The 14778-nt window shown below is 44.0% G+C and overlaps 1 protein-coding gene across 4 annotated transcripts in view; it reads left to right on the top strand.

Annotated features, from left to right (window-relative positions):
• The window catches only part of DLG5 (discs large MAGUK scaffold protein 5), a 1132805-nt gene that overhangs the window by 1014787 nt on the left and 103240 nt on the right, over window positions 1-14778 (top strand). For all 4 annotated transcript variants that reach the window (XM_085608570.1, XM_085608569.1, XM_085608568.1 and 1 more), the window contains one exon: window positions 10818-10961. In XM_085608570.1, coding sequence (XP_085464696.1) covers window positions 10818-10961 — 144 coding nt within the window. The remainder of the gene's footprint in view (window positions 1-10817; window positions 10962-14778) is intronic.

Below are 14778 nucleotides of genomic sequence, written 5' to 3'. Positions count from 1 at the left end.
CACCCAGGAGTTGGGCACAGGGGGCCGCAGGGCGCTGGGGTGTCTTTTGGAGTCGGGAAATCTTACCCTCTGCTGGTCGCGGTTGGGGGGTCCCTGGAGTTGAGGCTGCTGGCGTCATCAGGAGCATCGAGGAGGGTCCTGGGGTGCTAGATTCTTGGTCACAGTTGCCAGGATCACGTCCTCGTGGTCTTTGTTCATTCAAGCACAGGCCGGGCTCGGCGGGTGCAGAGTGTGCTGGATTCGCGGTTCCTGGCTGGCACCAGGGGTTGTTGCTTGTTTGAGCAGAACCACTGCTCGTGGGAGTCCCAGTCTTTAGATGAGCAAGGCAGTCAGGTCCGCCGGGGTTTTCGAGGTTGTTGACCCCTGGAGACGCCGGGATTTAGCAGGACCAGGTTCGAGGTTCTACAGGGCTTGGGCCAAGTCAGTTGGTGTTGTCCTCTTGTTAGCAGCTGCATGGCAGGTCTTCTTTCTTCTTGTTCTTCTTCTTGTTTCGGAATCGGGATCTGAGGAAGGAAGGTTCAGGGTGCCCCTAAATACTAAATTGCGGGGCGTTACAGGTAGGTGAAGGTCAGGGACCAATGGGTCCCTTCCCTGGGGTGGGTACATCCCCTATCCTGCCACTCTCCAGTGGGAGGGGGGCAGGAGCCTAGTTCTGATTGGGTAGGGCTCCCCATCCTCAAGATGGCGAGAGCCCGGAGTTGTGCATCACCTCACCTCCCCCACCTTAGGGGTGGGCAGAGGCAGAGGTTGGCACACCCCTTTCCTCACTTGGGTTTTCCTGCCAGTCTTCCCACCAGAGTGGTGGTCAGAACCGGTGGGGACCAGTTGCTGAGTACATTAAGTGGTCTGGGGAGGCTCACAAAGGCGGCATGCCTTTGAAGCTTCCCCTGCCCATCCTAGGGGAGGAGGCTTGGCACCTCGCCCCAGGATGTGCATTACTGCAGGCCCTCGAGAGTGGATGGCTCTCTACCCAGGGGGCCAGCAACCTGTCTGCTTGGTGGCAGCCTAGGCAGCCTCTCAGTCAGGACAAGGGTTGTGGGTTAGTTTCAGGGGGCAACTCTAAGTTGCCCTCTGTCGTGCATGTTACCAGGCTGACGTCTCCCACCTCCAGACTATGGCGGGCCGTCTGCATTTGCTAGGGTTCATTATTAACGTGCCGAAGTTGCACCTGATTTCCTCTCAGAAGCTCCTTTTCATCGGAGCAGTTCTGGATACAGTGCAGTTTCTGGCTTATCCTCCCGAGCAGGAAGTCTGGGATATTTGGGCTATGATACCGATGTTTCAGCCTCAATCCCGATGAGAATGACCCTGAGGCTGCTGGGCCTCATGGCCTCCTGCATCCTGCTGGTGGATCATGTCAGGTGGCACGTGCGGGTTCTGCAGTGGGACCTGAAGTTCCAGTGGGCGCTGCATCAGGAGAATCTTTCCGATGTCGTCCAGATCTCGGAGGGGACTGCACGTCGTTTGCAGTGGTGGCTCAAGAACCAGGATTGAGTTTTTGGCAGATGCCTCTCGCTTCCCCAACTAGAGTTCACAGTGGTGACTGATACGTCACTCCTGGGATGGGGCGGCCACATGAAGAGGCGGAGCTCAGGGGTCTCTGGTCTCCTGGCGAAGTCCGGGTTCCACATCAACCTTCTGGAGATTCGGGCGATCCATCTTGCACTGAAGGCATGCCTTCCTTCTGTCAAAGGAATAGTGCAGGCGTTCACGGACAACACCACCGCCATGTGGTACTGCAACAAACAGGGCAGGGTGGGGTCGTGGACCCTATGTCAAGAGGCTCTTCGCCTTTGGACATGGCTGGAACATCAGGGCATATCCCTGGTGGTTTAACACCTGGCAGGTTCCCCTGAACGCCAGGGCAGACAAACTCAGCGGCCGTTTTATGATGCATCACGAATGGCGTCTTCACTCGGATGTGGTGTAAGGTCTCTTTCAGCAGTGGGGAGAGCCTTGGCCAGATCTGTTCGACACTCAGAGAAAGCGCAATGTCAGCAGTTCTGCTCGTTGCTCGTCTCAAATGGAGTTGCGGCTTCCTGTACTCCTTTCTGCCTGTACTGCCTCCACCCAGAGTGCTGAAGAAGATTATGCGCGACCGGGCCCAAGTCATTCTTGGGGCTCCGAACTGGGCATGAAGAGTCTGGCACCCCGAGCTCTTGAGTATGGCCATCGATCCTCCGATCAGACGGCCTCTTCTGGAGGATCTTCTGTCGCTGCAGCAGGAGAATGGTCCTCCACCCGAACCTGTCCAGCCTCCACCTCCTTGCTTAGAGATTGAGCGGCGACAGTTGACAGCTTTCGACCTTCCTCCCGAAGTCTGTAACTTCATCTTGGCAGCCAGGCGTCCCTCCACTAAAACGGTATACGCCTGTAGATGGAACAAATTTGTGGCATGGTACATAGCAAAGGCTGTGGACCCCCTCTCTGCCCCTGTTTCGGAGATTCTCTTCATTCTATCTTTGGCCAAACAAGGCTCTGCTCTGGTCCCCCTTAAAGGCTATCTTTCGGCCATTTCAGCCTTTGTTCGTCTTCCTGATCAGCCTTCTTCTTTTGAAGTCCCCTATTGTAAATAGATTCCTGAAGGGCATTACTCCTCTCTTTCCTCCTTCTCCTTTCGTAATGTCTCAATGGGACTTGAATCATGTCCTTACTTATCTTATGTGGGATGTGGAGTTCCGCTGATTGATATCTGCCAGGCAGCCACGTGGGCATCCCTGCACACATTCACAAAACATTACTGCCTCGATAGCCAAGTCCGGAGAGATTGCTTATTTGGGCCTTTCTGTTCTCCAGGAGTGAACTTAGTTGCAGACCCGCCACCGGGATTGGCATTGGTGGGGTATCTATTCTAAAGGTAAGGAATCTATAACTACAGCCTCTTTCAGATAAACAAGTTACTTACCTTCGGTAACGATGTAGCTGTAAGAGACATATATAGTTATAGATTCCTTACCGCCCCACCCATCATCCCCTTTCTGCGAACTGACTTCTAGGGATAGGAGCTCCCTTCCAGGGCCCTAGTTTTGTGCACCTGTGGTCAGTGTCTTGCATGGCTCTGAGCTTCGGGCGTGATAAGTTGTGTTAAAACTGATGTCAGCGCGCATGGGTGGCGTCTAAGTAGACACCGCGATGTCTTCCCAGCGACCACGACGTATGCAACAGACGTGGAGTTGTTTTTTAGGTTTCTCAAACTGAAGAGATTTAGAGGCAATAAATTGGTTAGGGTGGATGCATTGTTTTGGTGTCTGTGGGTGGGAAAGGAGGAACTACATTAGTGACGATGGGGAGATGTGTTAAAGTGGGTTATAGGTTTTTGGGTTGAACTAGATGATCGACGATCTTGTACAATATTGTTAGGCTCAGAATGAAGCTCATCTTGGAGTGCAGCTTGGCAAGCTGACAAAGAAATGAGTAGCACGTTTGAAGCTGAATATTTGTGGTTGTGATAACAGATTTGAATGGCTTAAAGGTCTTTGTGTGGTACACATTACACACACTACATATCTGTAAAGTGAAGTGTAGTAGCACCCCTACAGTTTTAATTAATTCTTTGAGGCAGAAATTGAAATTTTGTAGTGGTATTATTAGCTATTTCTGCACAGTTATTTCATATGTTCAGCTGTTAAGAATTCAGTGCAGTACAGGGTACTTTATGAAAAATCATTGTGTTTGTTACATTTGTGTAGCTATTGTAATAAATTGTGGCAACAGTAGTTAATGTCTGTGGTGTTTACTCTGAGATGAAGACAACCTTAATGTTTGTGCTTCTTGGTGGATTTCATCACAATAAAACACATTACTTAGTCATGTGATCAGTATGTCTTTACTCACTGTGCAGAACTATCCTTAAATTTTGATAGTGTAGTGGTACAAACAATTGAAATACACTGGTCACTTGCATTAGTTTACTTAATTTATGAACTTTATCTGGATGATTGTCCACATAAGAAGGACTGCACATTGAGACTGATAGAAAGGAGAAATGCGCATAACTGGACCCAGGCACCTCAGTGGTCAGAACAGATAAATATCAACAGCTGTCTAGTGAATATAGTTGCCAGGGCTTTATTTTGATGCCATTTTCTGAATGGTGGTCCCAGGGTGACCCAAGGAGTCCGGGGATTCTGTCCTGTCTCCAAGTGCCAAGAGACTGCCTTTACCCTTCACCTGAGCCCGCAGGAGAGAACCCACAAGAATCATGCTGGGAAAACAGGTGAACTGAGTGTTGATTTTGCTGATTTTTGTGGGATCCCCTCCCTCGCTCTGCCTTATTCTTGGTACCCAGTAGCTCCCTCTGGCGTGGTGCTGAGCAAGGTCCCATCACCAACCTTAACAGACTCGGCATAGGAAATCAATGTGACACACTCAGTGCTTACTCAAACTCTGACAAAGTTTGCGGGGGTATGCTGGCTTACTTGATAACCAGATTCAAAGCTCCCGAAGGTCTTGCATATCCTTTATCATGCAAGGCCCTTGACAAATTTCCCTTACGGATCAGAACCAAGACTGAGCAACTCTCTTGATCAGATCTACCCTTCTTGACTCTGTGTTGACCAAAGTTGCTAGCTCTTAAGAGCCACGAGATACCTGAATTGTACATTCTAGGAACACCCTAGTTCTAAACCGGCTATATTAGCAAGTCTTTCATGTAAAAAAAATAATCCGAAATAGCACAAACTCTGAGAAGTGATGTACACATTTTCAAAAGTTTTAACAAGGTTTTTTCCAGAATGCTATAATTGTATTGATGCTGTTGTAGTTCTAGTAGTGAGTGCTTTCAATTATTGATTACAAGCCGTAATGTAACTGTCCTCCGTTTTGTTCAGATGATCCCCAGAGAAAATCATTTCTCCATTGTTTCTTAAGAGAGATGACTGTGAGTTTCCCAATGTTAACATGGTTTTACAATCAGAAAAGAGGTCTCAAACAGCACAGTGGCAGACACAATGTTTTGTCAGAAGGTGTTTAAGTGCTGTTTTTCTAACTAAGTAACATCTTTAACTAGCCAGTCTGTCATTAGTGATATCATGATAGTTATGATGTACTGTATCTAATCTCAACCAGCACACTACCTCTTTTGATTCAGGGCATGACTGCTCAAACAACAATCTTTGTTTAATCAAGTCGGCTTATTAGGATAACTTTCTCTCTGACTGTGTACATAGCATTCAGGTTAGTAAAGCACACATGCAATCACACCTAGGGTACAGCTTAATTCCTACAATTTCACAGATCTTGTTTTGAGCCTGACATCTATGACGATTTGCGCATTAATCACTATATGTGTCTAAAGACGAACAACTTTTTACTGTCCTGTATGCAGAAAAAACTTTGTACATTTGTGTTTTATTTGTAAGACTGGTTAACAGCACATACTACCCTTGGGCTAGGTGGCATCTTATACCTTTTGTAAATCAGAAAATGAAAACAATTGTGTAGAACGATGTAGAGTAATAAATGTATCTTTAATTTGGCTGGCTCTGGAAAATACATCCATAACATTAAGTCTGATTAATGATTTATTTTATTTATTGTTCAGTTAATTAAAACCATAACAATATTACAAACACTAAAAAAAGAGCAAATCGCATAAAAGTTACATATCTCTAAAAACATCTTAAAATGTATGTACTTATAAAATATACTTCATGTTTATCATTGTTCATATTTAGCTTTTAGTGCTTGTTCGTGAGTACGTAAAAATGTAATCAGTTTACAGTTCATTTGGGGGTTAGTGCAGTCCAGTCCTCTTATGATAGCTGTTCTGCACGACTTTATGCCTCTATACAGAAATGCTCGCCGTAATATTGTGGTTCGTGCTGGTTGCAGTATCTTGCAATGACATACAAGATGAATCAGATCTTCCTTTTTATAGCCACAATGCCGGCAATTTTCATTTTCCTTATATTTCCAATGAGGGGCTTCCGCAAGAGTTGGGAACTGTCCAAACCTTAATGTTATTAATTTCTTCTTTACATAAATGGAGTAAGTGGAGTCCAAATAGGCCGCTTGTTTCACTGTTTTAGAAGTGTTGATCACTGTCCATGAATGACTTCTTGTTGAAAAAAGGTCTTTATCAACCAGTAGCGATTGGAACTTTGCAGCCTTGTTTAGTGCTAATTTGAATGTTTGGTAGGGCATTTGTTTATTCCACAGCTCACTTGTGCAGGTAGTCTTTAATGCATATTCAAAAAATGTGTATGCTGGCGAGTGTTTATCTTGTTCCATTTCCTGCCACAGAGATTCGTTAAGACTGTTTTCCTCTACGTTTTGTTTTATTTGGTACCATACTTTAATGTATGTGTAAAGTCAGCCCAGTGTTTCGTTCATGAGCCCAAACTCCAGGCGCATCTGCGCTGGTGAGGCAGTTTTCGGGAGTTGAAGAACCTTTTTAGAAATGCACACCATTAGTTTGTTTAGGGATTCTGAGTCCTTCCCGTGCATTGCAGCACTGCCGTATGATAGTGTAGGCAGTCCTTTGGCTGCAATTATCATTAATAATGGTTTCAAAGACGGTCCCTCCAGTTTCTTTGCAAATGTTTTAAGGGCGAATGTTAGTGCCCCTGCTCGCTGTGTCATATATTTTTTCTGATCGCGAAACAATAATTTATCGTCGATATAGAATCCCAAATATTTGTAGCACGATACTTTCTCCAGTGGATTGCACTTTAATATGTTGAGTCGAGGCTGTTCGATTTGTAATAAGTATTGATTTGGTTTTTGAAAAATGTAATTCCAACTTATTTACCGACAGAAATTCGGAGAGTTCGTTTAGTAGTCTTGTCAAGCTTAAAAGAATGATATCATCTGCATAGGCGAGATGCGATAATTGTAGTTTTCCCAGCGTCAGTGAATGTGAGTTAATTTCATCTAGCTGACTTGAAAGGTCTGAGATGAATAAATTAAAAAGATGCGGGGCCAGTACGCACCCCTGCTTCAGACACGTGTTGGTATACACTTTTCTGGATATTCTAGCTCCATTCCCAAGATTCATGCGTACCCAGGTATCTGTGTAAAACAGTAGTAGACCCTTCAATATTCTATCTGGTATACCTCAGGATTTTAATTTAGACCACATGAGTTTCCGATCTACGCTGTCAAAGGCAGCTTTTAAGTCGATGTAACACAGATGAAGATCTTGTTTTCTATTTTTGCATCTTTCAGCAATCATTGAGATTGACAGAATATTTTAACAGTTCCAATACCCTTCCTAAATCCGGTTTGATTTTTTGGTAGTAGGTTACGTTCTCTAGACCAATCGGCTAGGTCTTTAAGGATTAATGAGGCAAAATATTTGGCTTCGACATCCTGTAAGGCAATTAGCCTATAATATTTTGGATTCAATCTATCTCCTACTTTGTAAATAGGGGTAATGATTGATCCCTGACAACTTTCTGGGATTTGATTGATAAGTTCAATATCAATGTAGAGTTTTCCAAGGATCGAGCTCCAATACTCCGGGTCGTATTTAACATTTGCCTGGTGAATGCCGTTCGGGCCGGGAGCACTGTCGCTTCTGGCTTTCTTTATTATGTTTGTTATTTCTTCTGATGTGTACATTGATTGATTGGTCTGTGATTTCAATTCATTCTCGCTTTACGGTCAATAACTGGAAATTGTCTATGTCGTGGAGTTGTTCTTCTTTAAATTTATCCCTGAGGAAGTTAACCCACTGCTGCTCTTCTATGTGCGACGTTAAGTTGTTTCGAGGTCTAGAGAAGTTGTTTATTGTCTGCCAAAATTTGTTAAGTTTTGAGTGTCTTAAATTGTAAATTAGTTTAGACCAGGAACTCTCGGCTTTCTCTTTTTTTAAATTCCCATATTCTGTTTTTTGAATTGTATTCTCATTTGTTGAAATACTTTCCAGCATACGCCCTTGGATTTGTCCTGTCGCAATTTCCTTTGTGCTTTTCTTAGTTCTTTCTTTAGCATTTGCAGATCTTTTGGTAGATTTTTTGTCTGGTCATATGTTTTGACCCCAATTTTTGAAACCTTCATAGTTTTTGCTAATTTATTTAGGAATTGCGACCAAGCTTGTATTCTGTTAATGGGTTCTGATGTTAGTTCGGCCAAGAGACTCTTTATTGTTTAAAACCAGTCTATTTTATTCGTCCATTTCAAACATTTTAAATTGATTGAGGTAATTTCACCCTCTGGAGCATTAGTAGGTTGATGTCTTGGTGTGTATAGATTGAAGATGACGTGCTGTATTGAGTGATCACTCTATGTAGAAGCAAGCTAATGTTGGTAGTAAAGGAAGGGTTAAAAGTGTGAAGTCTAACGTTGAGTGTGCCCTTGGACCGTAGTATGTTTTTTCTGGAGGGCGATCTTCGTTGTTTCTTCCATTTAGGACCCGCATAACTAAGAATTCAATATCTGTGACTAGTTGCTGACCAATGCGGTCCATACGATAAGTCCCTGTATTATGATGCTGTGGCACACACCAAAATTAATAATCTGCTGTTAGCATTTCGTCTTCGTCTGGCGCGAATATCAAATTCGAGTTAAAATCACCTGTTACTGTTAAATTCCAGGTCGGCTCATCGCAGCGTAGTCTTGATATTGTTTTAATCGAAAAAGCATTTTTCTCCTTTTTTATTTGAGCCTTTGGTTATAGTAATTAATTAACAGTATCCTCTTACCTGTAATTAAGTTTTGATCTGAGAATTTTACGATTTGTATGCTGGGATCCGGAGATATCAACGGTTCTGTTGATATTTTTAGAGCTGTCGATACATACATGGTCAATCCTCCTACTGCCCTGCCATAGTACTTGCATTTTTCTGCAGCTACTGTATAATGGGCATAACCTGCTATCGGAATATCTTTCTGCGCCCAAGTTTCTTGCAGGGCTATGATGTCACAATCTTCCCACTCCTTAAGTGGGAGGCCTTCATCAAGCAGTCTCCTGGCTCCTGCTATATTCCAAGATATCAAGTGTATTGTATATATTTCAGAAGTGGGAACCATAGCTCCCTTACGTCAGACACTTTGGTTGTTCAATATTCCGCGTAGCCAGTTCCATTGATCTTGATTTAGGTCACTCTCCCCATATGTTCCTTTTATTGATACGACCGGGGTCTGGGCTGTATCATTTGCATTATGTAGAATTGAATATACCTGTGCAGTAGGTTTTTTGTGCTTTATTATCCTTTTCGTGAAAATCATTTCTCCATTGTTTCTTAAGAGAGAGGACTGTGAGTTTCCAAATGTTAACATGGTTTTACAATCAGAAAAGAGGTCTCAAACAGCACAGTTGCAGACAATGGTTTTTGTCAGAAGGTGTTTAAGTGCTGTTTTTCTAACTAAGTAACAACTTTAACTAGCCAGTCTGTCATTAGTGATGTCATGAGAGTTATGATGTACTGTATCTAATCTCAACCAGCACACTTCCTCTTTTGAATCAGGGCATGACTGCTCAAACAACTATCTTGGTTACCTAGGGTACAACTTAATTCCTACAATTTCACAGATCTTGGTTTGAGCCTGACATCTATGACAATTTGCGCAATAATCACTATATGTGTCTAAAGACGAACAACTTTTTACTGTCCTGTATGCAGAAAAAAACGTTGTACATTTGTGTTTTATTTGTAAGACTGGTTAACAGCACATACTACCCTTGGGCTAGGTGGCATCTTATATCTTTTGTAAATCAGAAAATGAAAACAATTGTGTAGAAAGATGTACAGTAATAAATGTATCTTTATTTTGGCTGGCTCTGGAAAATAAATCCATAACATATCCTTTTTCATGCAAGGCCCTTGACAAATTTCCCTTACGGATCAGAACCAAGACTGAGCAACTCTCTTGATAAGATCTACCCTTCTTGACTCTGTGTTGACCAAAGTTGCTAGCTCTTAAGAGCCACGAGATACCTGAATTGTACATTCTAGGAACACCCTAGTTCTAAACCGGGTATATTAGCAAGTCTTTCATGTAAAAAAATTAATCCGAAATAGCACAAACTCTGAGAACTGATGTACACATTTTCAAAGTTTTAACAAGGTTTTTTCCAGAATGCTATAATTGTATTGATTTTGTTGTAGTTCTAGTAGTGAGTGCTTTCAATTATTGATTACAAGCCGTAATGTAACTGTCCTCCGTTTTGGTAGATCGGTTTTCAGAACATCCCCAGAGAAAATCATTTCTCCATTGTTTCTTAAGAGAGATGACTGTGAGCTTCCCAATGTTAACATGGTTTTACAATCAGAAAAGAGGTCTCAAACAGCACAGTGGCAGACACATTTTTTTGTCAGAAGGTGTTTAAGTGCTGTTTTTCTAACTAACAACTTTAACTAGCCAGTCTGTCATTAGTGATATCATGATAGTTATGATGTACTGTATCTAATCTCAACCAGCACACTACCTCTTTTGATTCAGGGCACGACTGCTCAAACAACTATCTTTGTTTAATCAAGTCGGCTTTTTAGGATAACTTTCTCTCTGACTGTGTACATAGCATTCAGGTTAGTAAAGCACACATGCAATCACACCTAGGGTACAGCTTAATTCCTACAATTTCACAGATCTTGGTTTGAGCCTGACATCTATGACAATTTGCGCATTAATCACTATGTGTGTCTAAAGACTAACAACTTTTTACTGTCCTGTATGCAGAAAAAAACTTTGTACATTTGTGTTTTATTTGTAATACTGGTTAACAGCACATACTACCCTTGGGCTAGGTGGCAACCTCTATCTTTTGTAAATCAGAAAATGAAAACAATTGTGTAGAAAGATGTACAGTAATGTATCTTTATTTTGGCTGGCTCTGGAAAATACATCCATAACATTGTCTTTTTTCTTGACAGATGCAGCAAGTTTGGCATACCAGAGAGTACAGAAAGTGGATTGCGCTTCACAGAGACCAGTGCTCCTCCTGGGTCCACTTGTTGATGCTGTGAAGGACATGCTGGTTAAAGAGTCACCTGGGAAATTTTGTCGGTGTCCTCTCGGTTAGTGGTCTTGCTTTCTTCTTTTTGTTGATCCCTTAGTTGTAAGGTCTTGCCCACACATGATGATTCTCGATATCAAGACAGACTCAGTGGTTGAATGAAAGAGAATCCGAGGGTTTTGCAGCGTGAATCCTTTTCTGGATTCACATGCTGTGCATTACTCTGCCATCTAGTGGTTGGAATTGGAGTTGTCTTTGTTTTTTTTTTCTTGTTTTGGTCGCTGTCGACCACCATTTGGTGCGAGGTACGTCCCACGTGTGACGTTAGACGGTATCCTGGAGGTCGACGTGCATGGTAGCCATCTTCAGAATCTTTTTTCCCCCGTTGGGTCTAGAAGCAAGACGGGAAACTCTGAAGAAAAGTTCGATTTTTCCCAAAAAACCTCCAAAAAGAAGAAGATCGCCAAGAAATTGATTATCGACGTCGTGACCGGACACAGGAGCAGAGCTTCGGTTAACAACACAGAAGACCACGTCGGTCCACAAATGGCGAGGTAGGGATCATACGGAATACCCCTTTCAAGTTCTGCCCCAAGTGCCACCACAAGTACGCTCAATGCAACCCACACAACGTCTGCAACCTCTGCCTGCCCGAAGATCATTAGGACAGGGATTGTGAGGCCTGCGCAGCATTCCTGTTGAAGACACTAAGAACATGTCGAAAGCAAAGACAGGCCCACTACTCCACTATTTCACGGACAACAAAGAAAACTCTCAGGGACCTGGGTTTTTTCTAGCGACAAGGAAGAACATGGAGCACTAGCGGAGTCAACGCATGGGTGGTCGGTCGTCGAGATCCAAGAAGGGGACTCCGAAAAACTCCTCGCCGAGAAGAAGGCGAGTTATCCAAAGAAGAAGACGGAGAAGGTAAAACACCCTAAAAATCCGTCCAAACCGAAGGGCCATGAACATAAGGCGTACAAGGCAGCCCTGACGCCGACCAAAAAGACGATTGAGGGTCAGCTGTGATTAAAAGAACCCCACGGAACCCAACCCAAGGTTACCGAGGAGGGAAAATCGCCGAAAACAAGGGTTGAGCACGAACCCGCAAAAAAGGGCACAACACCGTAGAAGACTAACATCAGCAACAGAAAAATTAGAAAATATCCGGCCTCCATCGCCGAGAGGGCTCTCGAAGTTGAAAGGAAAAGGAAGAGACTCGAGGATGATTGTAGGAGACTTCTCCTACAGAAGAAAAAGGAGTTTGACGCCTCGCTGAAAGACTTTTGCATCCCAAAGGCACCGATTGCCGAATAGGAGAACGTTGACGCTGAAGAGGCAGAAGACGTAGAGGAGGAAGAAGAAGGTATCTTCAACTCCCTTCCAACCCCTGAACCTAGAGACAAAGAAGCCGAGGAATACGGAGACGTACCTGAAGAAGAGGAAAACTCCGAACATTTCGAAGATACTTGGAACGATCTCGAAACCGAAAGCCCGGAAGAAGAGATCTGCAGTTACTGTTCGAAAGCTTCGCCTCCAGATGACATACCTTTCTACAATGTTCAAGTCTCTGCAATAACGCTGTACATCCTGTGATTATGGGCAAATCACTTAATCTCCCCGTGCCTAACAAAAAAAATAAAAAAATGTGTGTCCTTATGTAGCGCAAGTGGTGCTATGTAAAGCACTCTGATACTCGAAACCTGTCATATGAAACTCTGTTCTGAACTATCCCTTCAGGAACTGGAACTGCTGTAATGTTCACTAATGGCAGATCTCTTTGTTCACTGTGTGATGATGCATGTGGTTTCAGGATCAAGTTCACATGTTGTACTGCGGGGTGTTCTGGGAGGTAATGTCTATTCAGGAGCAGGAAAAAGACAGTCACTATGCCCATCTAGAGGACTAGGAACCATAGACCAATTGCAATCCAGGGAAAACAACGTAAGTCTTTTTCAGCCCAAGGTAGAACTCGCAAATGTGTTGTTTGTGGGAAACAGGCGGTGGCGGTAACTCGGGTTCACTGGAATCCAATGAGAAAGTGTCAAAATCAAAGAAGTAGCCAGACACAGTTTGGTCTATCTTTGGTAGCTCAGCAAGTTTAGTAGAGCCTGCAGATGTCTCAGTTTGAGACATATTCGCATAGATGTTGGTGTTAGGCCCAATTGAGATCTGTGTGTCATTTGTTGATTGAAGTCGTTCAATTTCAACGGGTACAAGTTCCATTCGGTTGTTGATAACGCCTTTGCTTCATGGAGTGGGATCTTCAAACGTTATTGGTCTTTCTGTCTGAACTTCCTGTATGGTAGCGAGAGGAGTTCTGGTGCTTATCCTGGAGCCCACATGTCCTACTATTGAATATTGGCCACATAGTGTGGTTTGATCAGATCAATGGAGACAAATGTTTTTTCTTTCTTGCCGGCAAGAGGCGGAACGAGTACTGTTCTTGTTCCTTCGACAGCCAGGACAGGTACAGGTGCTCTGTAAGATGGTCTGCAATCTTTTCTCTGACCAGGTCCCCAATCTTTGGTACCCAGACAGGTCTTGGGGGTACAGCTTTCACTTCTCCAGTGGTGGGGCATTTTACTTGAATGTTGCTTTGTAATGCCCGGAATTCATTGAGTTCCTGTTAAACAGCCAAACGATCATTGATGTCAAATGGTTTTTCATCCGCCAGTGTGCTGCCACAGTCGAGGTCAGGTACCCACATTCTAATCCTGAACAGGACTTCATATTGCCTATGCCCCCCGTGAACTTCTTGACATGTTATTAAGTGCCCTCTGGACCCCATATAGGTGATTGACCCAACTGCTACCCAAGCCTAATACCATAGCTGTTGAGGATTGTTTTAGGTCCTGGTTTTTCCTCTCCACAATCGAATTTCCCTCAGGATGATACAGAGAGGAGTACTGCAATGCAACACCCAAACTTCCCATGGCTTCTTTGTAAGTCAGTGAGCTAAACGCATGGCCATGGTCAGAATGTAATGTGCCAATTGCGTATGTCCCTATGAAGATTCGCAAATCCTTTATAACAGTTCGGGCGTCAGTCGAGCGCTGAGGCCACACCCAGGAATCTAGAGTATGAATCCACTGCCACCAGGATGTACCTGTAAGCCCCGTCAGTTTGGAAGGGGCCGCAGTAGTCCAAATATACACATGCAAGGGGTCTGTCTGAAATCAATAATGGTGTTTGCGGTGGACGTGCTGCTGTGGAACCTTTTATCTGCTGACAGATGCCGCACTTAAGGGCATATCCCTTGGTCTGTTTAGTGAGACCTGGCCACCATTATCGCGGCCCTTGGTCTGTTTAGTGAGACCTGGCCACCAGTAACGCTGCTTCAGTAAATAGTTGCAGCGATAATTGCAGCGATACCTGCATGTGCTTAACCCAGACCCTCGTGTGCAGCTAGAATTAAACCTAATCTGCGATCCATGTTTAGTATTACTATATCCCCCATGCCTGGAATTTGAGCATATAGAATATTTTGCGCATCTAATTTGTAGGAATACTTGAGTGAAAACCCTTTTGGCAAGGTTGAGCTGTTGTTGCATGTAGCGTTCACAGCTATTACTATCTGTCCATCTATTCTCATACTAGAACGAGTGATTGCTGCAATGGCAGCAGTTTGCACTGTTGCCTTGGCGGCTTCATCAGCCAGTGAATTCCCTTCAACGTGCACACCAACACGCTGATGACTCCGTGTGTGCACTTGCATGAGCCCATGGCAAGCCTTTTTTAGTTTTCGCCTGAGCCAGCGCATGCGCTGCTCTGCGAGACATTTAGTAAGTGGGTTTTCAAAGTGATACCACACGCTTTTGCTGGCCTGAAGCTTGCGGTTACGCGTGCGTGCACACGCGCAGCCGCCATATGGCTTT

Source organism: Triturus cristatus, chromosome 1_2 (assembly GCF_964204655.1).
Source record: "Triturus cristatus chromosome 1_2, aTriCri1.1, whole genome shotgun sequence".
Lineage (NCBI taxonomy): Eukaryota > Metazoa > Chordata > Amphibia > Caudata > Salamandridae > Triturus > Triturus cristatus.
This window is presented reverse-complemented; position numbering and strand designations above follow the sequence as displayed.